The sequence below is a fragment of the Oryctolagus cuniculus genome, chromosome 8 (assembly GCF_964237555.1).
Source record: "Oryctolagus cuniculus chromosome 8, mOryCun1.1, whole genome shotgun sequence".
Taxonomy (NCBI): Eukaryota; Metazoa; Chordata; class Mammalia; order Lagomorpha; family Leporidae; genus Oryctolagus; species Oryctolagus cuniculus.
This window is the reverse complement of record NC_091439.1, coordinates 111,576,293-111,599,337: the sequence shown is the minus strand read 5'-3', so window position 1 is coordinate 111,599,337 and position 23,045 is coordinate 111,576,293. Positions and strand designations below refer to the sequence as shown.

General features: G+C 50.7%; 6 protein-coding genes across 6 annotated transcripts; all 6 read left to right on the top strand.

The window, feature by feature from the left end:
* The first annotated feature begins 787 nt into the window (after positions 1-787).
* LOC138843340 (ubiquitin carboxyl-terminal hydrolase 17-like protein 6) lies at positions 788-2,380 on the top strand. The gene is made up of 2 exons (XM_070047146.1): positions 788-812; positions 903-2,380. Exons 1-2 carry the CDS (start codon positions 788-790, stop codon positions 2,378-2,380), a joined length of 1,503 nt encoding a protein of 500 aa, XP_069903247.1.
* Positions 2,381-4,572: 2,192 nt separating this feature from the next.
* On the top strand, positions 4,573-6,165 carry LOC138843339 (ubiquitin carboxyl-terminal hydrolase 17-like protein 6). The gene is made up of 2 exons (XM_070047145.1): positions 4,573-4,597; positions 4,688-6,165. The coding sequence occupies exons 1-2, from the start codon at positions 4,573-4,575 to the stop codon at positions 6,163-6,165; spliced, it is 1,503 nt and encodes a 500-aa protein (XP_069903246.1).
* Positions 6,166-8,375: 2,210 nt separating this feature from the next.
* LOC138843338 (ubiquitin carboxyl-terminal hydrolase 17-like protein 6) lies at positions 8,376-9,968 on the top strand. Its single transcript, XM_070047144.1, has 2 exons — positions 8,376-8,400; positions 8,491-9,968. Exons 1-2 carry the CDS (start codon positions 8,376-8,378, stop codon positions 9,966-9,968), a joined length of 1,503 nt encoding a protein of 500 aa, XP_069903245.1.
* A 2,208-nt stretch (positions 9,969-12,176) lies between these two features.
* Positions 12,177-13,769, top strand: LOC138843337 (ubiquitin carboxyl-terminal hydrolase 17-like protein 13). The gene is made up of 2 exons (XM_070047143.1): positions 12,177-12,201; positions 12,292-13,769. The coding sequence occupies exons 1-2, from the start codon at positions 12,177-12,179 to the stop codon at positions 13,767-13,769; spliced, it is 1,503 nt and encodes a 500-aa protein (XP_069903244.1).
* Positions 13,770-15,975: 2,206 nt separating this feature from the next.
* Positions 15,976-17,568, top strand: LOC138843336 (ubiquitin carboxyl-terminal hydrolase 17-like protein 6). Its single transcript, XM_070047142.1, has 2 exons — positions 15,976-16,000; positions 16,091-17,568. The coding sequence occupies exons 1-2, from the start codon at positions 15,976-15,978 to the stop codon at positions 17,566-17,568; spliced, it is 1,503 nt and encodes a 500-aa protein (XP_069903243.1).
* Positions 17,569-19,764: 2,196 nt separating this feature from the next.
* On the top strand, positions 19,765-21,357 carry LOC138843335 (ubiquitin carboxyl-terminal hydrolase 17-like protein 13). The gene is made up of 2 exons (XM_070047141.1): positions 19,765-19,789; positions 19,880-21,357. Exons 1-2 carry the CDS (start codon positions 19,765-19,767, stop codon positions 21,355-21,357), a joined length of 1,503 nt encoding a protein of 500 aa, XP_069903242.1.
* Positions 21,358-23,045: the final 1,688 nt, after the last annotated feature.

Genomic DNA, 23,045 nt, shown 5'->3' with positions numbered 1-23,045 from the left:
GAGCAGGACAAGATGGCCCAAGCCCTTGGCCGACTGTTCCTGCATGGGAGACATGGAGGAAGCCTCTGTCTCCTGGCTTCAGATTGGTGCAACTCTTGCTTTTTAGGCCAGTAGGGGAGTGAGTAATCGGATGGAACCCTCTCTCTCTCTTTCTCTCTCTTTCTCTCTCTCTCTCTCTGCCTCTCCTCGCTCTGTGTAACTCTGACTTTCCAATAAATAAAGAACCATTTAAAAAAGAAGAAAATATATCTTAATGGAGAATGGGACGGGGAATGGCAGATGAATGAGGAGAAGGGTTGGAAGGGTTGTATTCCATACGTAAAAAGCTTCTTTGGAGAATATGTACAGAATTGCAAAACTAAACAAAAGTTAAAATGTTCCTTTATAAGGGCTCAGCAAACTAAAACCCAAAACCTGCTTTCAGCCATCAGTCTCTCCAGCATTCTTCTTTGTTTTCCTTGAAGAACTCCAAGGCACATAGAAGCACATCATGGCACATCACCAAGTTCCACAAGGCACATGAAAGCCTTATCCTTCACATGCATCTTCCCCAGGTAGTGGAATCAAGCGGTGAAGGCCCAGAGGCTGTGAGGGCGTGAGACCACACCCTAAAGCCCCTAATCCCATCAAGGGCTGGAAGCGGATGGGTGGGTCCTGTAGCAGGTCCAGGGTGTGGCATGCAGTGTGGACTATAAAAGGAGGGGGGAGAGGAACAGGTGGTCCTTGGATGCCAGTCTCAGAGGTGGAAGCATCTTGCTGCCTTGTGACAGTGGCTCCTGGAGACATGATGGCTGCTTCACCTCTCAAGGAAGGTGAGTTCCACTTTAATGACTTGCCAACACGCCAACTTTCCCATTCTAGCTCAGAGGGGGATGATACTCATGGTGGTGTTTGTCTCCCAGGGAAATCACCACCCTCACCTCAGAAAGAGCTCCCGCTGCAAAGTGATTTGGCTTCGGGGGCGACCCATCTGGCTCCCAGTGGAGGAGCTTCTCTGAGCTGCAGCTGGAAGAGACCTTATGGCATTGGGGCCGGTCTGCAGAATACGGGCAACACCTGCTACCTGAATGCAGCCCTGCAGTGTCTCACGTATACCCCACCCCTCGCCAACTATATGCTGTCCCAGGTGCATTCTCAAAGCTGTCGTCGTTCGGATCGCTGCATTCTGTGTGCCGTGGAAACGCACTTTCTCTGGGCCCTCCACAGTCCTGGCGACGTGATCCAGCCCTGTCAAGTGCTGGCTGCTGGCTTTCACACAAACAGGCAGGAAGACGCCCACGAATTTCTGATGTTTGCTCTGGATGTCCTGAAGGCAGCAGGTCTGCCTGGGCTCACGGACGGGGTGGGTCCCCAAGAGGACCAATCTCCATCCCAGCAGATAGTGGGAGGACACTGGAGGTCTCAAATCCAATGTCTCCAGTGCCAAGGCATTTCAGAAACCTTGGACCCTTACCTGGAGATCGCGTTGGATATCAAGACAGCCGACAGTGTGGAGCAAGCTTTGCAGCACTTGGTGCAACCTGAAGAGCTAGCTGGAGAAAACGCCTATCACTGTGCTACCTGCCTACAGAAGACAGCTGCTTCCAAGACACTCACCTTGCAATCGGCTGGCAAGGTGCTTCTCTTTGTATTGAAACGGTTTTCTGAGTTCACGGGTGAGAAACTTGGAGGACAAGTGCACTATCCCGAGTGCCTGGACATGAGACCTTACATGTCTCAGCAGAACGGGAGGCCACTGGACTATGTTCTCTATGCGGTTCTCGTCCACGTTGGCTTGAGGTGTCAATCAGGACACTACTTCTGCTATGTCAAAGCTGGCAATGGCCACTGGTATAAAATGGATGATGCGAAGGTCACTGCCTGTGACACCACTTGTGTCCTGAATCAAAGTGCCTACGTGCTATTTTATGTCCGCAAGAGTGGAGTTGGAGGAGAACATGGGACAGTGTCTCCAGGCAGGGGACCCTCCGACTTGGAGGCTGCAAACACACGTGGCCATACACCAGGAGAGCTTGAAAGGCCTTCCCCTCTTGAAGCTGGAGAGTCAGAGGAGCACTTGGAGCAAACAACTCAGGACTTGACCTTGGATGCGTGGCAATCCCTCCAAGCCCAGAACACACCAAGGAGTGCATTCAGCCTCAGGACAGTGGAGCCCACGCTGCCCAGCAATGCGATCGTAATTCACCAGGCAAGATCTGCCGCAGGGATGAGGAAGCACCATCCTGACCAGGAAAGGGCCCTGCTGCACGGGGCAGCTGGGCACATCACTCAGCAGGTAGCCATGAATCCTGGCAACCTCCCTTGTCCGGGAGGAAGGAGCAAACCTCCCAAGAGGAAGAACAAACCTGCAAAGAGGCCTCTGTTGTTGCTGTTCCGCTGACGTTAGTGCAAGAGGACTTCACGATTATGTGGTTGGGTGACAGTGCACGAGTTAAGTGTTTGTATTTGCAAGGGCAAAGGGTTTGTCCTTATGAACTGTCCTAGGTGTGAATTGGAAGCTTAGGTTGGAACCAAATGTCTATGTCTTCTGCATTTGCAAGGGGTGAGAGACTGTGTTTTGTGTGAGGCCACAATGTTGGATCGAGATGTGTGCTTTCCAGCGTGTCATGTCGCTAAGCAATTGTTGAGATTGGAGGCACAGAACTCTCTGCTTCATGAAGGAATTCTGAAGCAGCTGAGAAAGATGGGGAATAATGGCCTCCTTCTCCTTTGGCTACACACAATCCTGCTTCATGCTTTCCTCTCCATCACCTCTCATGGAAGTCTTGGTGACAGATTTCTCCAAGTCAATCGTGAGGGCGAACCTCATGGCCCTCTCTCTTACCACAATGTATGACCTCAGGTTGTCACAGTCCCTGGGAGTTTCGTTGCACCTACTAGGAGCCTCTGGAAATCAACCATTGTCTTGAAGCATCAACCACATTGTGTGATCATCCCAAGCTCCTGAACAGGAGCCCTTCATCCTCCAGAATCGCCACAGTTTGTGTTTCTTAAACTCACAACTGAAATCACAGCGTACTAACCTCCCACACAGGACCTCTGTCCTGAATGAATTGCATTAGGAGAGTTAACTGTGAAATGTGTTTTCAAACAGTTGTGTGTGTGTGTGTGTGTGTGTACCTTGTTTGAAATAAAGTAACTAAATTAAAACTGTAAAACTAAACCAAGGAAATTAAAGTATGCCTTTCTAAGGGTTTACCAAATAAAGAAACCTATTTTCCACTCTTAGTCTTTCCAGCGTTCTTCTTTGTTTGCATTTCAGAAATGGAAGCACATACCAGCACATCATGGAGGGGCCGGCACTGTGGCAGAGCAGGGAAAGCCGCCGCCTGCCGTGCTGGCATCCCATATGGGCGCCGGTTCAAGTCCCAGCTGCTTGACTTCCGATCCAGCTCTCTGCTATGGCCTGGGAAAGCAGGACAAGGTGGCTTGCAACCTTGGGCCTCTGCACACACATGGCAGACCTGGAAGAAGCTTCTGGCTCAAGGATGTGGATAGGCACAGATCATGTGTTGTGGCAATTTGGGGAGTGAACCATTGGAAGGACAACCTCTCTCTCTCTGTCTCTCTCTCTCTCTCTCTCTCTCAGTCTCTCTCCCTTCATGCGTCCCTCCCTGTGCCTCTACATAACAGCACCTTTCAAATTCATATGGAAATCTTAGAAAAGTAGTATAGGGGCCATCGTTGTGGTGCAGTGGGTTAACGCCCTGTCCTGAAATGCCAGCATCCCGTATGGGCACTGGTTTGAGACCCGGCTGCTCCACTTGCAATCTAGCTCTCTGTTATGGCCTTGGAGAGCAGGACAAGATGGCCCAAGCCCTTGGCCGACTGTTCCTGCATGGGAGACATGGAGGAAGCCTCTGTCTCCTGGCTTCAGATTGGTGCAACTCTTGCTTTTTAGGCCAGTAGGGGAGTGAGTAATCGGATGGAACCCTCTCTCTCTCTTTCTCTCTCTCTCTCTCTGCCTCTCCTCGCTCTGTGTAACTCTGACTTTCCAATAAATAAAGAACCATTTAAAAAAGAAGAAAATATATCTTAATGGAGAATGGGACGGGGAATGGCAGATGAATGAGGAGAAGGGTTGGAAGGGTTGTATTCCATACGTAAAAAGCTTCTTTGGAGAATATGTACAGAATTGCACAACTAAACAAAAGTTAAAATGTTCCTTTATAAGGGCTCAGCAAACTAAAACCCAAAACCTGCTTTCAGCCATCAGTCTCTCCAGCATTCTTCTTTGTTTTCCTTGAAGAACTCCAAGGCACATAGAAGCACATCATGGCACATCACCAAGTTCCACAAGGCACATGAAAGCCTTATCCTTCACATGCATCTTCCCCAGGTAGTGGAATCAAGCGGTGAAGGCCCAGAGGCTGTGAGGGCGTGAGACCACACCCTAAAGCCCCTAATCCCATCAAGGGCTGGAAGCGGATGGGTGGGTCCTGTAGCAGGTCCAGGGTGTGGCATGCAGTGTGGACTATAAAAGGAGGGGGGAGAGGAACAGGTGGTCCTTGGATGCCAGTCTCAGAGGTGGAAGCATCTTGCTGCCTTGTGACAGTGGCTCCTGGAGACATGATGGCTGCTTCACCTCTCAAGGAAGGTGAGTTCCACTTTAATGACTTGCCAACATGCCAACTTTCCCATTCTAGCTCAGAGGGGGATGATACTCATGGTGGTGTTTGTCTCCCAGGGAAATCACCACCCTCACCTCAGAAAGAGCTCCCGCTGCAAAGTGATTTGGCTTCGGGGGCGACCCATCTGGCTCCCAGTGGAGGAGCTTCTCTGAGCTGCAGCTGGAAGAGACCTTATGGCATTGGGGCCGGTCTGCAGAATACGGGCAACACCTGCTACCTGAATGCAGCCCTGCAGTGTCTCACGTATACCCCACCCCTCGCCAACTATATGCTGTCCCAGGTGCATTCTCAAAGCTGTCGTCGTTCGGATCGCTGCATTCTGTGTGCCGTGGAAACGCACTTTCTCTGGGCCCTGCACAGTCCTGGCGACGTGATCCAGCCCTGTCAAGTGCTGGCTGCTGGCTTTCACACAAACAGGCAGGAAGACGCCCACGAATTTCTGATGTTTGCTCTGGATGTCCTGAAGGCAGCAGGTCTGCCTGGGCTCACGGACGGGGTGGGTCCCCAAGAGGACCAATCTCCATCCCAGCAGATAGTGGGAGGACACTGGAGGTCTCAAATCCAATGTCTCCAGTGCCAAGGCATTTCAGAAACCTTGGACCCTTACCTGGAGATCGCGTTGGATATCAAGACAGCCGACAGTGTGGAGCAAGCTTTGCAGCACTTGGTGCAACCTGAAGAGCTAGCTGGAGAAAACGCCTATCACTGTGCTACCTGCCTACAGAAGACAGCTGCTTCCAAGACACTCACCTTGCAATCGGCTGGCAAGGTGCTTCTCTTTGTATTGAAACGGTTTTCTGAGTTCACGGGTGAGAAACTTGGAGGACAAGTGCACTATCCCGAGTGCCTGGACATGAGACCTTACATGTCTCAGCAGAACGGGAGGCCACTGGACTATGTTCTCTATGCGGTTCTCGTCCACGTTGGCTTGAGGTGTCAATCAGGACACTACTTCTGCTATGTCAAAGCTGGCAGTGGCCACTGGTATAAAATGGATGATGCGAAGGTCACTGCCTGTGACACCACTTGTGTCCTGAATCAAAGTGCCTACGTGCTATTTTATGTCCGCAAGAGTGGAGTTGGAGGAGAACATGGGACAGTGTCTCCAGGCAGGGGACCCTCCGACTTGGAGGCTGCAAACACACATGGCCATACACCAGGAGAGCTTGAAAGGCCTTCCCCTCTTGAAGCTGGAGAGTCAGAGGAGCACTTGGAGCAAACAACTCAGGACTTGACCTTGGATGCGTGGCAATCCCTCCAAGCCCAGAACACACCAAGGAGTGCATTCAGCCTCAGGACAGTGGAGCCCACGCTGCCCAGCAATGCGATTGTAATTCACCAGGCAAGATCTGCCGCAGGGATGAGGAAGCACCATCCTGACCAGGAAAGGGCCCTGCTGCACGGGGCAGCTGGGCACATCACTCAGCAGGTAGCCATGAATCCTGGCAACCTCCCTTGTCCGGGAGGAAGGAGCAAACCTCCCAAGAGGAAGAACAAACCTGCAAAGAGGCCTCTGTTGTTGCTGTTCCGCTGACGTTAGTGCAAGAGGACTTCACGATTATGTGGTTGGGTGACAGTGCACGAGTTAAGTGTTTGCATTTGCAAGGGCAAAGGGTTTGTCCTTATGAACTGTCCTAGGTGTGAATTGGAAGCTTAGGTTGGAACCAAATGTCTATGTCTTCTGCATTTGCAAGGGGTGAGAGACTGTGTTTTGTGTGAGGCCACAATGTTGGATCGAGATGTGTGCTTTCCAGCGTGTCATGTCGCTAAGCAATTGTTGAGATTGGAGGCACAGAACTCTCTGCTTCATGAAGGAATTCTGAAGCAGCTGAGAAAGATGGGGAATAATGGCCTCCTTCTCCTTTGGCTACAAACAATCCTGCTTCATGCTTTCCTCTCCATCACCTCTCATGGAAGTCTTGGTGACAGATTTCTCCAAGTCAATCGTGAGGGCGAACCTCATGGCCCTCTCTCTTACCACAATGTATGACCTCAGGTTGTCACAGTCCCTGGGAGTTTCGTTGCACCTACTAGGAGCCTCTGGAAATCAACCATTGTCTTGAAGCATCAACCACATTGTGTGATCATCCCAAGCTCCTGAACAGGAGCCCTTCATCCTCCAGAATCGCCACAGTTTGTGTTTCTTAAACTCACAACTGAAATCACAGCGTACTAACCTCCCACACAGGACCTCTGTCCTGAATGAATTGCATTAGGAGAGTTAACTGTGAAATGTGTTTTCAAACAGTTGTGTGTGTGTGTGTGTGTGTGTGTGTGTACCTTGTTTGAAATAAAGTAACTAAATTAAAACTGTAAAACTAAACCAAGGAAATTAAAGTATGCCTTTCTAAGGGTTTACCAAATAAAGAAACCTATTTTCCACTCTTAGTCTTTCCAGCGTTCTTCTTTGTTTGCATTTCAGAAATGGAAGCACATACCAGCACATCATGGAGGGGCCGGCACTGTGGCAGAGCAGGGAAAGCCGCCGCCTGCCGTGCTGGCATCCCATATGGGCGCCGGTTCAAGTCCCAGCTGCTTGACTTCCGATCCAGCTCTCTGCTATGGCCTGGGAAAGCAGGACAAGGTGGCTTGCAACCTTGGGCCTCTGCACACACATGGCAGACCTGGAAGAAGCTTCTGGCTCAAGGATGTGGATAGGCACAGATCACGTGTTGTGGCAATTTGGGGAGTGAACCATTGGAAGGACAACCTCTCTCTCTCTCTCTCTCTCTCTCTCTCTCTCTCTCTCAGTCTCTCTCCCTTCATGCGTCCCTCCCTGTGCCTCTACATAACAGCACCTTTCAAATTCATATGGAAATCTTAGAAAAGTAGTATAGGGGCCATCGTTGTGGTGCAGTGGGTTAACGCCCTGTCCTGAAATGCCAGCATCCCGTATGGGCACTGGTTTGAGACCCGGCTGCTCCACTTGCAATCTAGCTCTCTGTTATGGCCTTGGAGAGCAGGACAAGATGGCCCAAGCCCTTGGCCGACTGTTCCTGCATGGGAGACATGGAGGAAGCCTCTGTCTCCTGGCTTCAGATTGGTGCAACTCTTGCTTTTTAGGCCAGTAGGGGAGTGAGTAATCGGATGGAACCCTCTCTCTCTCTTTCTCTCTCTTTCTCTCTCTCTCTCTCTGCCTCTCCTCGCTCTGTGTAACTCTGACTTTCCAATAAATAAAGAACCATTTAAAAAAGAAGAAAATATATCTTAATGGAGAATGGGACGGGGAATGGCAGATGAATGAGGAGAAGGGTTGGAAGGGTTGTATTCCATACGTAAAAAGCTTCTTTGGAGAATATGTACAGAATTGCAAAACTAAACAAAAGTTAAAATGTTCCTTTATAAGGGCTCAGCAAACTAAAACCCAAAACCTGCTTTCAGCCATCAGTCTCTCCAGCATTCTTCTTTGTTTTCCTTGAAGAACTCCAAGGCACATAGAAGCACATCATGGCACATCACCAAGTTCCACAAGGCACATGAAAGCCTTATCCTTCACATGCATCTTCCCCAGGTAGTGGAATCAAGCGGTGAAGGCCCAGAGGCTGTGAGGGCGTGAGACCACACCCTAAAGCCCCTAATCCCATCAAGGGCTGGAAGCGGATGGGTGGGTCCTGTAGCAGGTCCAGGGTGTGGCATGCAGTGTGGACTATAAAAGGAGGGGGGAGAGGAACAGGTGGTCCTTGGATGCCAGTCTCAGAGGTGGAAGCATCTTGCTGCCTTGTGACAGTGGCTCCTGGAGACATGATGGCTGCTTCACCTCTCAAGGAAGGTGAGTTCCACTTTAATGACTTGCCAACACGCCAACTTTCCCATTCTAGCTCAGAGGGGGATGATACTCATGGTGGTGTTTGTCTCCCAGGGAAATCACCACCCTCACCTCAGAAAGAGCTCCCGCTGCAAAGTGATTTGGCTTCGGGGGCGACCCATCTGGCTCCCAGTGGAGGAGCTTCTCTGAGCTGCAGCTGGAAGAGACCTTATGGCATTGGGGCCGGTCTGCAGAATACGGGCAACACCTGCTACCTGAATGCAGCCCTGCAGTGTCTCACGTATACCCCACCCCTCGCCAACTATATGCTGTCCCAGGTGCATTCTCAAAGCTGTCGTCGTTCGGATCGCTGCATTCTGTGTGCCGTGGAAACGCACTTTCTCTGGGCCCTCCACAGTCCTGGCGACGTGATCCAGCCCTGTCAAGTGCTGGCTGCTGGCTTTCACACAAACAGGCAGGAAGACGCCCACGAATTTCTGATGTTTGCTCTGGATGTCCTGAAGGCAGCAGGTCTGCCTGGGCTCACGGACGGGGTGGGTCCCCAAGAGGACCAATCTCCATCCCAGCAGATAGTGGGAGGACACTGGAGGTCTCAAATCCAATGTCTCCAGTGCCAAGGCATTTCAGAAACCTTGGACCCTTACCTGGAGATCGCGTTGGATATCAAGACAGCCGACAGTGTGGAGCAAGCTTTGCAGCACTTGGTGCAACCTGAAGAGCTAGCTGGAGAAAACGCCTATCACTGTGCTACCTGCCTACAGAAGACAGCTGCTTCCAAGACACTCACCTTGCAATCGGCTGGCAAGGTGCTTCTCTTTGTATTGAAACGGTTTTCTGAGTTCACGGGTGAGAAACTTGGAGGACAAGTGCACTATCCCGAGTGCCTGGACATGAGACCTTACATGTCTCAGCAGAACGGGAGGCCACTGGACTATGTTCTCTATGCGGTTCTCGTCCACGTTGGCTTGAGGTGTCAATCAGGACACTACTTCTGCTATGTCAAAGCTGGCAATGGCCACTGGTATAAAATGGATGATGCGAAGGTCACTGCCTGTGACACCACTTGTGTCCTGAATCAAAGTGCCTACGTGCTATTTTATGTCCGCAAGAGTGGAGTTGGAGGAGAACATGGGACAGTGTCTCCAGGCAGGGGACCCTCCGACTTGGAGGCTGCAAACACACGTGGCCATACACCAGGAGAGCTTGAAAGGCCTTCCCCTCTTGAAGCTGGAGAGTCAGAGGAGCACTTGGAGCAAACAACTCAGGACTTGACCTTGGATGCGTGGCAATCCCTCCAAGCCCAGAACACACCAAGGAGTGCATTCAGCCTCAGGACAGTGGAGCCCACGCTGCCCAGCAATGCGATCGTAATTCACCAGGCAAGATCTGCCGCAGGGATGAGGAAGCACCATCCTGACCAGGAAAGGGCCCTGCTGCACGGGGCAGCTGGGCACATCACTCAGCAGGTAGCCATGAATCCTGGCAACCTCCCTTGTCCGGGAGGAAGGAGCAAACCTCCCAAGAGGAAGAACAAACCTGCAAAGAGGCCTCTGTTGTTGCTGTTCCGCTGACGTTAGTGCAAGAGGACTTCACGATTATGTGGTTGGGTGACAGTGCACGAGTTAAGTGTTTGTATTTGCAAGGGCAAAGGGTTTGTCCTTATGAACTGTCCTAGGTGTGAATTGGAAGCTTAGGTTGGAACCAAATGTCTATGTCTTCTGCATTTGCAAGGGGTGAGAGACTGTGTTTTGTGTGAGGCCACAATGTTGGATCGAGATGTGTGCTTTCCAGCGTGTCATGTCGCTAAGCAATTGTTGAGATTGGAGGCACAGAACTCTCTGCTTCATGAAGGAATTCTGAAGCAGCTGAGAAAGATGGGGAATAATGGCCTCCTTCTCCTTTGGCTACACACAATCCTGCTTCATGCTTTCCTCTCCATCACCTCTCATGGAAGTCTTGGTGACAGATTTCTCCAAGTCAATCGTGAGGGCGAACCTCATGGCCCTCTCTCTTACCACAATGTATGACCTCAGGTTGTCACAGTCCCTGGGAGTTTCGTTGCACCTACTAGGAGCCTCTGGAAATCAACCATTGTCTTGAAGCATCAACCACATTGTGTGATCATCCCAAGCTCCTGAACAGGAGCCCTTCATCCTCCAGAATCGCCACAGTTTGTGTTTCTTAAACTCACAACTGAAATCACAGCGTACTAACCTCCCACACAGGACCTCTGTCCTGAATGAATTGCATTAGGAGAGTTAACTGTGAAATGTGTTTTCAAACAGTTGTGTGTGTGTGTGTGTGTGTGTGTGTGTACCTTGTTTGAAATAAAGTAACTAAATTAAAACTGTAAAACTAAACCAAGGAAATTAAAGTATGCCTTTCTAAGGGTTTACCAAATAAAGAAACCTATTTTCCACTCTTAGTCTTTCCAGCGTTCTTCTTTGTTTGCATTTCAGAAATGGAAGCACATACCAGCACATCATGGAGGGGCCGGCACTGTGGCAGAGCAGGGAAAGCTGCCGCCTGCCGTGCTGGCATCCCATATGGGCGCGGGTTCAAGTCCCAGCTGCTTGACTTCCGATCCAGCTCTCTGCTATGGCCTGGGAAAGCAGGACAAGGTGGCTTGCAACCTTGGGCCTCTGCACACACATGGCAGACCTGGAAGAAGCTTCTGGCTCAAGGATGTGGATAGGCACAGATCATGTGTTGTGGCAATTTGGGGAGTGAACCATTGGAAGGACAACCTCTCTCTCTCTCTCTCTCTCTCTCTCAGTCTCTCTCCCTTCATGCGTCCCTCCCTGTGCCTCTACATAACAGCACCTTTCAAATTCATATGGAAATCTTAGAAAAGTAGTATAGGGGCCATCGTTGTGGTGCAGTGGGTTAACGCCCTGTCCTGAAATGCCAGCATCCCGTATGGGCACTGGTTTGAGACCCGGCTGCTCCACTTGCAATCTAGCTCTCTGTTATGGCCTTGGAGAGCAGGACAAGATGGCCCAAGCCCTTGGCCGACTGTTCCTGCATGGGAGACATGGAGGAAGCCTCTGTCTCCTGGCTTCAGATTGGTGCAACTCTTGCTTTTTAGGCCAGTAGGGGAGTGAGTAATCGGATGGAACCCTCTCTCTCTCTTTCTCTCTCTTTCTCTCTCTTTCTCTCTCTCTCTCTCTGCCTCTCCTCGCTCTGTGTAACTCTGACTTTCCAATAAATAAAGAACCATTTAAAAAAGAAGAAAATATATCTTAATGGAGAATGGGACGGGGAATGGCAGATGAATGAGGAGAAGGGTTGGAAGGGTTGTATTCCATACGTAAAAAGCTTCTTTGGAGAATATGTACAGAATTGCAAAACTAAACAAAAGTTAAAATGTTCCTTTATAAGGGCTCAGCAAACTAAAACCCAAAACCTGCTTTCAGCCATCAGTCTCTCCAGCATTCTTCTTTGTTTTCCTTGAAGAACTCCAAGGCACATAGAAGCACATCATGGCACATCACCAAGTTCCACAAGGCACATGAAAGCCTTATCCTTCACATGCATCTTCCCCAGGTAGTGGAATCAAGCGGTGAAGGCCCAGAGGCTGTGAGGGCGTGAGACCACACCCTAAAGCCCCTAATCCCATCAAGGGCTGGAAGCGGATGGGTGGGTCCTGTAGCAGGTCCAGGGTGTGGCATGCAGTGTGGACTATAAAAGGAGGGGGGAGAGGAACAGGTGGTCCTTGGATGCCAGTCTCAGAGGTGGAAGCATCTTGCTGCCTTGTGACAGTGGCTCCTGGAGACATGATGGCTGCTTCACCTCTCAAGGAAGGTGAGTTCCACTTTAATGACTTGCCAACACGCCAACTTTCCCATTCTAGCTCAGAGGGGGATGATACTCATGGTGGTGTTTGTCTCCCAGGGAAATCACCACCCTCACCTCAGAAAGAGCTCCCGCTGCAAAGTGATTTGGCTTCGGGGGCGACCCATCTGGCTCCCAGTGGAGGAGCTTCTCTGAGCTGCAGCTGGAAGAGACCTTATGGCATTGGGGCCGGTCTGCAGAATACGGGCAACACCTGCTACCTGAATGCAGCCCTGCAGTGTCTCACGTATACCCCACCCCTCGCCAACTATATGCTGTCCCAGGTGCATTCTCAAAGCTGTCGTCGTTCGGATCGCTGCATTCTGTGTGCCGTGGAAACGCACTTTCTCTGGGCCCTGCACAGTCCTGGCGACGTGATCCAGCCCTGTCAAGTGCTGGCTGCTGGCTTTCACACAAACAGGCAGGAAGACGCCCACGAATTTCTGATGTTTGCTCTGGATGTCCTGAAGGCAGCAGGTCTGCCTGGGCTCACGGACGGGGTGGGTCCCCAAGAGGACCAATCTCCATCCCAGCAGATAGTGGGAGGACACTGGAGGTCTCAAATCCAATGTCTCCAGTGCCAAGGCATTTCAGAAACCTTGGACCCTTACCTGGAGATCGCGTTGGATATCAAGACAGCCGACAGTGTGGAGCAAGCTTTGCAGCACTTGGTGCAACCTGAAGAGCTGGCTGGAGAAAATGCCTATCACTGTGCTACCTGCCGACAGAAGACAGCTGCTTCCAAGACACTCACCTTGCAATCGGCTGGCAAGGTGCTTCTCTTTGTATTGAAACGGTTTTCTGAGTTCACGGGTGAGAAACTTGGAGGACAAGTGCACTATCCCGAGTGCCTGGACATGAGACCTTACATGTCTCAGCAGAACGGGAGGCCACTGGACTATGTTCTCTATGCGGTTCTCGTCCACGTTGGCTTGAGGTGTCAATCAGGACACTACTTCTGCTATGTCAAAGCTGGCAGTGGCCACTGGTATAAAATGGATGATGCGAAGGTCACTGCCTGTGACACCACTTGTGTCCTGAATCAAAGTGCCTACGTGCTATTTTATGTCCGCAAGAGTGGAGTTGGAGGAGAACATGGGACAGTGTCTCCAGGCAGGGGACCCTCCGACTTGGAGGCTGCAAACACACGTGGCCATACACCAGGAGAGCTTGAAAGGCCTTCCCCTCTTGAAGCTGGAGAGTCAGAGGAGCACTTGGAGCAAACAACTCAGGACTTGACCTTGGATGCGTGGCAAGCCCTCCAAGCCCAGAACAGACCAAGGAGTGCATTCAGCCTCAGGACAGTGGAGCCCACGCTGCCCAGCAATGCGATCGTAATTCACCAGGCAAGATCTGCCGCAGGGATGAGGAAGCACCATCCTGACCAGGAAAGGGCCCTGCTGCACGGGGCAGCTGGGCACATCACTCAGCAGGTAGCCATGAATCCTGGCAACCTCCCTTGTCCGGGAGGAAGGAGCAAACCTCCCAAGAGGAAGAACAAACCTGCAAAGAGGCCTCTGTTGTTGCTGTTCCGCTGACGTTAGTGCAAGAGGACTTCACGATTATGTGGTTGGGTGACAGTGCACGAGTTAAGTGTTTGTATTTGCAAGGGCAAAGGGTTTGTCCTTATGAACTGTCCTAGGTGTGAATTGGAAGCTTAGGTTGGAACCAAATGTCTATGTCTTCTGCATTTGCAAGGGGTGAGAGACTGTGTTTTGTGTGAGGCCACAATGTTGGATCGAGATGTGTGCTTTCCAGCGTGTCATGTCGCTAAGCAATTGTTGAGATTGGAGGCACAGAACTCTCTGCTTCATGAAGGAATTCTGAAGCAGCTGAGAAAGATGGGGAATAATGGCCTCCTTCTCCTTTGGCTACAAACAATCCTGCTTCATGCTTTCCTCTCCATCACCTCTCATGGAAGTCTTGGTGACAGATTTCTCCAAGTCAATCGTGAGGGCGAACCTCATGGCCCTCTCTCTTACCACAATGTATGACCTCAGGTTGTCACAGTCCCTGGGAGTTTCGTTGCACCTACTAGGAGCCTCTGGAAATCAACCATTGTCTTGAAGCATCAACCACATTGTGTGATCATCCCAAGCTCCTGAACAGGAGCCCTTCGTCCTCCAGAATCGCCACAGTTTGTGTTTCTTAAACTCACAACTGAAATCACAGCGTACTAACCTCCCACACAGGACCTCTGTCCTGAATGAATTGCATTAGGAGAGTTAACTGTGAAATGTGTTTTCAAACAGTTGTGTGTGTGTGTGTGTGTGTGTGTACCTTGTTTGAAATAAAGTAACTAAATTAAAACTGTAAAACTAAACCAAGGAAATTAAAGTATGCCTTTCTAAGGGTTTACCAAATAAAGAAACCTATTTTCCACTCTTAGTCTTTCCAGCGTTCTTCTTTGTTTGCATTTCAGAAATGGAAGCACATACCAGCACATCATGGAGGGGCCGGCACTGTGGCAGAGCAGGGAAAGACGCCGCCTGCCGTGCTGGCATCCCATATGGGCGCCGGTTCAAGTCCCAGCTGCTTGACTTCCGATCCAGCTCTCTGCTATGGCCTGGGAAAGCAGGACAAGGTGGCTTGCAACCTTGGGCCTCTGCACACACATGGCAGACCTGGAAGAAGCTTCTGGCTCAAGGATGTGGATAGGCACAGATCATGTGTTGTGGCAATTTGGGGAGTGAACCATTGGAAGGACAACCTCTCTCTCTCTCTCTCTCTCTCTCTCTCAGTCTCTCTCCCTTCATGCGTCCCTCCCTGTGCCTCTACATAACAGCACCTTTCAAATTCATATGGAAATCTTAGAAAAGTAGTATAGGGGCCATCGTTGTGGTGCAGTGGGTTAACGCCCTGTCCTGAAATGCCAGCATCCCGTATGGGCACTGGTTTGAGACCCGGCTGCTCCACTTGCAATCTAGCTCTCTGTTATGGCCTTGGAGAGCAGGACAAGATGGCCCAAGCCCTTGGCCGACTGTTCCTGCATGGGAGACATGGAGGAAGCCTCTGTCTCCTGGCTTCAGATTGGTGCAACTCTTGCTTTTTAGGCCAGTAGGGGAGTGAGTAATCGGATGGAACCCTCTCTCTCTCTTTCTCTCTCTTTCTCTCTCTTTCTCTCTCTCTCTCTCTGCCTCTCCTCGCTCTGTGTAACTCTGACTTTCCAATAAATAAAGAACCATTTAAAAAAGAAGAAAATATATCTTAATGGAGAATGGGACGGGGAATGGCAGATGAATGAGGAGAAGGGTTGGAAGGGTTGTATTCCATACGTAAAAAGCTTCTTTGGAGAATATGTACAGAATTGCAAAACTAAACAAAAGTTAAAATGTTCCTTTATAAGGGCTCAGCAAACTAAAACCCAAAACCTGCTTTCAGCCATCAGTCTCTCCAGCATTCTTCTTTGTTTTCCTTGAAGAACTCCAAGGCACATAGAAGCACATCATGGCACATCACCAAGTTCCACAAGGCACATGAAAGCCTTATCCTTCACATGCATCTTCCCCAGGTAGTGGAATCAAGCGGTGAAGGCCCAGAGGCTGTGAGGGCGTGAGACCACACCCTAAAGCCCCTAATCCCATCAAGGGCTGGAAGCGGATGGGTGGGTCCTGTAGCAGGTCCAGGGTGTGGCATGCAGTGTGGACTATAAAAGGAGGGGGGAGAGGAACAGGTGGTCCTTGGATGCCAGTCTCAGAGGTGGAAGCATCTTGCTGCCTTGTGACAGTGGCTCCTGGAGACATGATGGCTGCTTCACCTCTCAAGGAAGGTGAGTTCCACTTTAATGACTTGCCAACACGCCAACTTTCCCATTCTAGCTCAGAGGGGGATGATACTCATGGTGGTGTTTGTCTCCCAGGGAAATCACCACCCTCACCTCAGAAAGAGCTCCCGCTGCAAAGTGATTTGGCTTCGGGGGCGACCCATCTGGCTCCCAGTGGAGGAGCTTCTCTGAGCTGCAGCTGGAAGAGACCTTATGGCATTGGGGCCGGTCTGCAGAATACGGGCAACACCTGCTACCTGAATGCAGCCCTGCAGTGTCTCACGTATACCCCACCCCTCGCCAACTATATGCTGTCCCAGGTGCATTCTCAAAGCTGTCGTCGTTCGGATCGCTGCATTCTGTGTGCCGTGGAAACGCACTTTCTCTGGGCCCTGCACAGTCCTGGCGACGTGATCCAGCCCTGTCAAGTGCTGGCTGCTGGCTTTCACACAAACAGGCAGGAAGACGCCCACGAATTTCTGATGTTTGCTCTGGATGTCCTGAAGGCAGCAGGTCTGCCTGGGCTCACGGACGGGGTGGGTCCCCAAGAGGACCAATCTCCATCCCAGCAGATAGTGGGAGGACACTGGAGGTCTCAAATCCAATGTCTCCAGTGCCAAGGCATTTCAGAAACCTTGGACCCTTACCTGGAGATCGCGTTGGATATCAAGACAGCCGACAGTGTGGAGCAAGCTTTGCAGCACTTGGTGCAACCTGAAGAGCTAGCTGGAGAAAACGCCTATCACTGTGCTACCTGCCTACAGAAGACAGCTGCTTCCAAGACACTCACCTTGCAATCGGCTGGCAAGGTGCTTCTCTTTGTATTGAAACGGTTTTCTGAGTTCACGGGTGAGAAACTTGGAGGACAAGTGCACTATCCCGAGTGCCTGGACATGAGACCTTACATGTCTCAGCAGAACGGGAGGCCACTGGACTATGTTCTCTATGCGGTTCTCGTCCACGTTGGCTTGAGGTGTCAATCAGGACACTACTTCTGCTATGTCAAAGCTGGCAATGGCCACTGGTATAAAATGGATGATGCGAAGGTCACTGCCTGTGACACCACTTGTGTCCTGAATCAAAGTGCCTACGTGCTATTTTATGTCCGCAAGAGTGGAGTTGGAGGAGAACATGGGACAGTGTCTCCAGGCAGGGGACCCTCCGACTTGGAGGCTGCAAACACACGTGGCCATACACCAGGAGAGCTTGAAAGGCCTTCCCCTCTTGAAGCTGGAGAGTCAGAGGAGCACTTGGAGCAAACAACTCAGGACTTGACCTTGGATGCGTGGCAATCCCTCCAAGCCCAGAACACACCAAGGAGTGCATTCAGCCTCAGGACAGTGGAGCCCACGCTGCCCAGCAATGCGATGGTAATTCACCAGGCAAGATCTGCCGCAGGGATGAGGAAGCACCATCCTGACCAGGAAAGGGCCCTGCTGCACGGGGCAGCTGGGCACATCACTCAGCAGGTAGCCATGAATCCTGGCAACCTCCCTTGTCCGGGAGGAAGGAGCAAACCTCCCAAGAGGAAGAACAAACCTGCAAAGAGGCCTCTGTTGTTGCTGTTCCGCTGACGTTAGTGCAAGAGGACTTCACGATTATGTGGTTGGGTGACAGTGCACGAGTTAAGTGTTTGCATTTGCAAGGGCAAAGGGTTTGTCCTTATGAAGTGTCCTAGGTGTGAATTGGAAGCTTAGGTTGGAACCAAATGTCTATGTCTTCTGCATTTGCAAGGGGTGAGAGACTGTGTTTTGTGTGAGGCCACAATGTTGGATCGAGATGTGTGCTTTCCAGCGTGTCATGTCGCTAAGCAATTGTTGAGATTGGAGGCACAGAACTCTCTGCTTCATGAAGGAATTCTGAAGCAGCTGAGAAAGATGGGGAATAATGGCCTCCTTCTCCTTTGGCTACAAACAATCCTGCTTCATGCTTTCCTCTCCATCACCTCTCATGGAAGTCTTGGTGACAGATTTCTCCAAGTCAATCGTGAGGGCGAACCTCATGGCCCTCTCTCTTACCACAATGTATGACCTCAGGTTGTCACAGTCCCTGGGAGTTTCGTTGCACCTACTAGGAGCCTCTGGAAATCAACCATTGTCTTGAAGCATCAACCACATTGTGTGATCATCCCAAGCTCCTGAACAGGAGCCCTTCATCCTCCAGAAACGCCACAGTTTGTGTTTCTTAAACTCACAACTGAAATCACAGCGTACTAACCTCCCACACAGGACCTCTGTCCTGAATGAATTGCATTAGGAGAGTTAACTGTGAAATGTGTTTTCAAACAGTTGTGTGTGTGTGTGTGTGTGTGTGTGTACCTTGTTTGAAATAAAGTAACTAAATTAAAACTGTAAAACTAAACCAAGGAAATTAAAGTATGCCTTTCTAAGGGTTTACCAAATAAAGAAACCTATTTTCCACTCTTAGTCTTTCCAGCGTCCTTCTTTGTTTGCATTTCAGAAATGGAAGCACATACCAGCACATCATGGAGGGGCCAGCACTGTGGCAGAGCAGGGAAAGACGCCGCCTGCCGTGCTGGCATCCCATATGGGCGCGGGTTCAAGTCCCAGCTGCTTGACTTCCGATCCAGCTCTCTGCTATGGCCTGGGAAAGCAGGACAAGGTGGCTTGCAACCTTGGGCCTCTGCACACACATGGCAGACCTGGAAGAAGCTTCTGGCTCAAGGATGTGGATAGGCACAGATCATGTGTTGTGGCAATTTGGGGAGTGAACCATTGGAAGGACAACCTCTCTCTCTCTGTCTCTCTCTCTCTCTCTCTCTCTCAGTCTCTCTCCCTTCATGCGTCCCTCCCTGTGCCTCTACATAACAGCACCTTTCAAATTCATATGGAAATCTTAGAAAAGTAGTATAGGGGCCATCGTTGTGGTGCAGTGGGTTAACGCCCTGTCCTGAAATGCCAGCATCCCGTATGGGCACTGGTTTGAGACCCGGCTGCTCCACTTGCAATCTAGCTCTCTGTTATGGCCTTGGAGAGCAGGACAAGATGGCCCAAGCCCTTGGCCGACTGTTCCTGCATGGGAGACATGGAGGAAGCCTCTGTCTCCTGGCTTCAGATTGGTGCAACTCTTGCTTTTTAGGCCAGTAGGGGAGTGAGTAATCGGATGGAACCCTCTCTCTCTCTTTCTCTCTCTCTCTCTCTGCCTCTCCTCGCTCTGTGTAACTCTGACTTTCCAATAAATAAAGAACCATTTAAAAAAGAAGAAAATATATCTTAATGGAGAATGGGACGGGGAATGGCAGATGAATGAGGAGAAGGGTTGGAAGGGTTGTATTCCATACGTAAAAAGCTTCTTTGGAGAATATGTACAGAATTGCAAAACTAAACAAAAGTTAAAATGTTCCTTTATAAGGGCTCAGCAAACTAAAACCCAAAACCTGCTTTCAGCCATCAGTCTCTCCAGCATTCTTCTTTGTTTTCCTTGAAGAACTCCAAGGCACATAGAAGCACATCATGGCACATCACCAAGTTCCACAAGGCACATGAAAGCCTTATCCTTCACATGCATCTTCCCCAGGTAGTGGAATCAAGCGGTGAAGGCCCAGAGGCTGTGAGGGCGTGAGACCACACCCTAAAGCCCCTAATCCCATCAAGGGCTGGAAGCGGATGGGTGGGTCCTGTAGCAGGTCCAGGGTGTGGCATGCAGTGTGGACTATAAAAGGAGGGGGGAGAGGAACAGGTGGTCCTTGGATGCCAGTCTCAGAGGTGGAAGCATCTTGCTGCCTTGTGACAGTGGCTCCTGGAGACATGATGGCTGCTTCACCTCTCAAGGAAGGTGAGTTCCACTTTAATGACTTGCCAACACGCCAACTTTCCCATTCTAGCTCAGAGGGGGATGATACTCATGGTGGTGTTTGTCTCCCAGGGAAATCACCACCCTCACCTCAGAAAGAGCTCCCGCTGCAAAGTGATTTGGCTTCGGGGGCGACCCATCTGGCTCCCAGTGGAGGAGCTTCTCTGAGCTGCAGCTGGAAGAGACCTTATGGCATTGGGGCCGGTCTGCAGAATACGGGCAACACCTGCTACCTGAATGCAGCCCTGCAGTGTCTCACGTATACCCCACCCCTCGCCAACTATATGCTGTCCCAGGTGCATTCTCAAAGCTGTCGTCGTTCGGATCGCTGCATTCTGTGTGCCGTGGAAACGCACTTTCTCTGGGCCCTGCACAGTCCTGGCGACGTGATCCAGCCCTGTCAAGTGCTGGCTGCTGGCTTTCACACAAACAGGCAGGAAGACGCCCACGAATTTCTGATGTTTGCTCTGGATGTCCTGAAGGCAGCAGGTCTGCCTGGGCTCACGGACGGGGTGGGTCCCCAAGAGGACCAATCTCCATCCCAGCAGATAGTGGGAGGACACTGGAGGTCTCAAATCCAATGTCTCCAGTGCCAAGGCATTTCAGAAACCTTGGACCCTTACCTGGAGATCGCGTTGGATATCAAGACAGCCGACAGTGTGGAGCAAGCTTTGCAGCACTTGGTGCAACCTGAAGAGCTGGCTGGAGAAAATGCCTATCACTGTGCTACCTGCCGACAGAAGACAGCTGCTTCCAAGACACTCACCTTGCAATCGGCTGGCAAGGTGCTTCTCTTTGTATTGAAACGGTTTTCTGAGTTCACGGGTGAGAAACTTGGAGGACAAGTGCACTATCCCGAGTGCCTGGACATGAGACCTTACATGTCTCAGCAGAACGGGAGGCCACTGGACTATGTTCTCTATGCGGTTCTCGTCCACGTTGGCTTGAGGTGTCAATCAGGACACTACTTCTGCTATGTCAAAGCTGGCAGTGGCCACTGGTATAAAATGGATGATGCGAAGGTCACTGCCTGTGACACCACTTGTGTCCTGAATCAAAGTGCCTACGTGCTATTTTATGTCCGCAAGAGTGGAGTTGGAGGAGAACATGGGACAGTGTCTCCAGGCAGGGGACCCTCCGACTTGGAGGCTGCAAACACACGTGGCCATACACCAGGAGAGCTTGAAAGGCCTTCCCCTCTTGAAGCTGGAGAGTCAGAGGAGCACTTGGAGCAAACAACTCAGGACTTGACCTTGGATGCGTGGCAAGCCCTCCAAGCCCAGAGCAGACCAAGGAGTGCATTCAGCCTCAGGACAGTGGAGCCCACGCTGCCCAGCAATGCGATCGTAATTCACCAGGCAAGATCTGCCGCAGGGATGAGGAAGCACCATCCTGACCAGGAAAGGGCCCTGCTGCACGGGGCAGCTGGGCACATCACTCAGCAGGTAGCCATGAATCCTGGCAACCTCCCTTGTCCGGGAGGAAGGAGCAAACCTCCCAAGAGGAAGAACAAACCTGCAAAGAGGCCTCTGTTGTTGCTGTTCCGCTGACGTTAGTGCAAGAGGACTTCACGATTATGTGGTTGGGTGACAGTGCACGAGTTAAGTGTTTGTATTTGCAAGGGCAAAGGGTTTGTCCTTATGAACTGTCCTAGGTGTGAATTGGAAGCTTAGGTTGGAACCAAATGTCTATGTCTTCTGCATTTGCAAGGGGTGAGAGACTGTGTTTTGTGTGAGGCCACAATGTTGGATCGAGATGTGTGCTTTCCAGCGTGTCATGTCGCTAAGCAATTGTTGAGATTGGAGGCACAGAACTCTCTGCTTCATGAAGGAATTCTGAAGCAGCTGAGAAAGATGGGGAATAATGGCCTCCTTCTCCTTTGGCTACAAACAATCCTGCTTCATGCTTTCCTCTCCATCACCTCTCATGGAAGTCTTGGTGACAGATTTCTCCAAGTCAATCGTGAGGGCGAACCTCATGGCCCTCTCTCTTACCACAATGTATGACCTCAGGTTGTCACAGTCCCTGGGAGTTTCGTTGCACCTACTAGGAGCCTCTGGAAATCAACCATTGTCTTGAAGCATCAACCACATTGTGTGATCATCCCAAGCTCCTGAACAGGAGCCCTTCGTCCTCCAGAATCGCCACAGTTTGTGTTTCTTAAACTCACAACTGAAATCACAGCGTACTAACCTCCCACACAGGACCTCTGTCCTGAATGAATTGCATTAGGAGAGTTAACTGTGAAATGTGTTTTCAAACAGTTGTGTGTGTGTGTGTGTGTGTGTGTACCTTGTTTGAAATAAAGTAACTAAATTAAAACTGTAAAACTAAACCAAGGAAATTAAAGTATGCCTTTCTAAGGGTTTACCAAATAAAGAAACCTATTTTCCACTCTTAGTCTTTCCAGCGTTCTTCTTTGTTTGCATTTCAGAAATGGAAGCACATACCAGCACATCATGGAGGGGCCGGCACTGTGGCAGAGCAGGGGAAGACGCCGCCTGCCGTGCTGGCATCCCATATGGGCGCGGGTTCAAGTCCCAGCTGCTTGACTTCCGATCCAGCTCTCTGCTATGGCCTGGGAAAGCAGGACAAGGTGGCTTGCAACCTTGGGCCTCTGCACACACATGGCAGACCTGGAAGAAGCTTCTGGCTCAAGGATGTGGATAGGCACAGATCATGTGTTGTGGCAATTTGGGGAGTGAACCATTGGAAGGACAACCTCTCTCTCTCTCTCTCTCTCTCTCTCTCTCTCTCTCTCAGTCTCTCTCCCTTCATGCGTCCCTCCCTGTGCCTCTACATAACAGCACCTTTCAAATTCATATGGAAATCTTAGAAAAGTAGTATAGGGGCCATCGTTGTGGTGCAGTGGGTTAACGCCCTGTCCTGAAATGCCAGCATCCCGTATGGGCACTGGTTTGAGACCCGGCTGCTCCACTTGCAATCTAGCTCTCTGTTATGGCCTTGGAGAGCAGGACAAGATGGCCCAAGCCCTTGGCCGACTGTTCCTTCATGGGAGACATGGAGGAAGCCTCTGTCTCCTGGCTTCAGATTGGTGCAACTCTTGCTTTTTAGGCCAGTAGGGGAGTGAGTAATCGGATGGAACCCTCTCTCTCTCTTTCTCTCTCTCTCTCTCTGCCTCTCCTCGCTCTGTGTAACTCTGACTTTCCAATAAATAAAGAACCATTTAAAAAAGAAGAAAATATATCTTAATGGAGAATGGGACGGGGAATGGCAG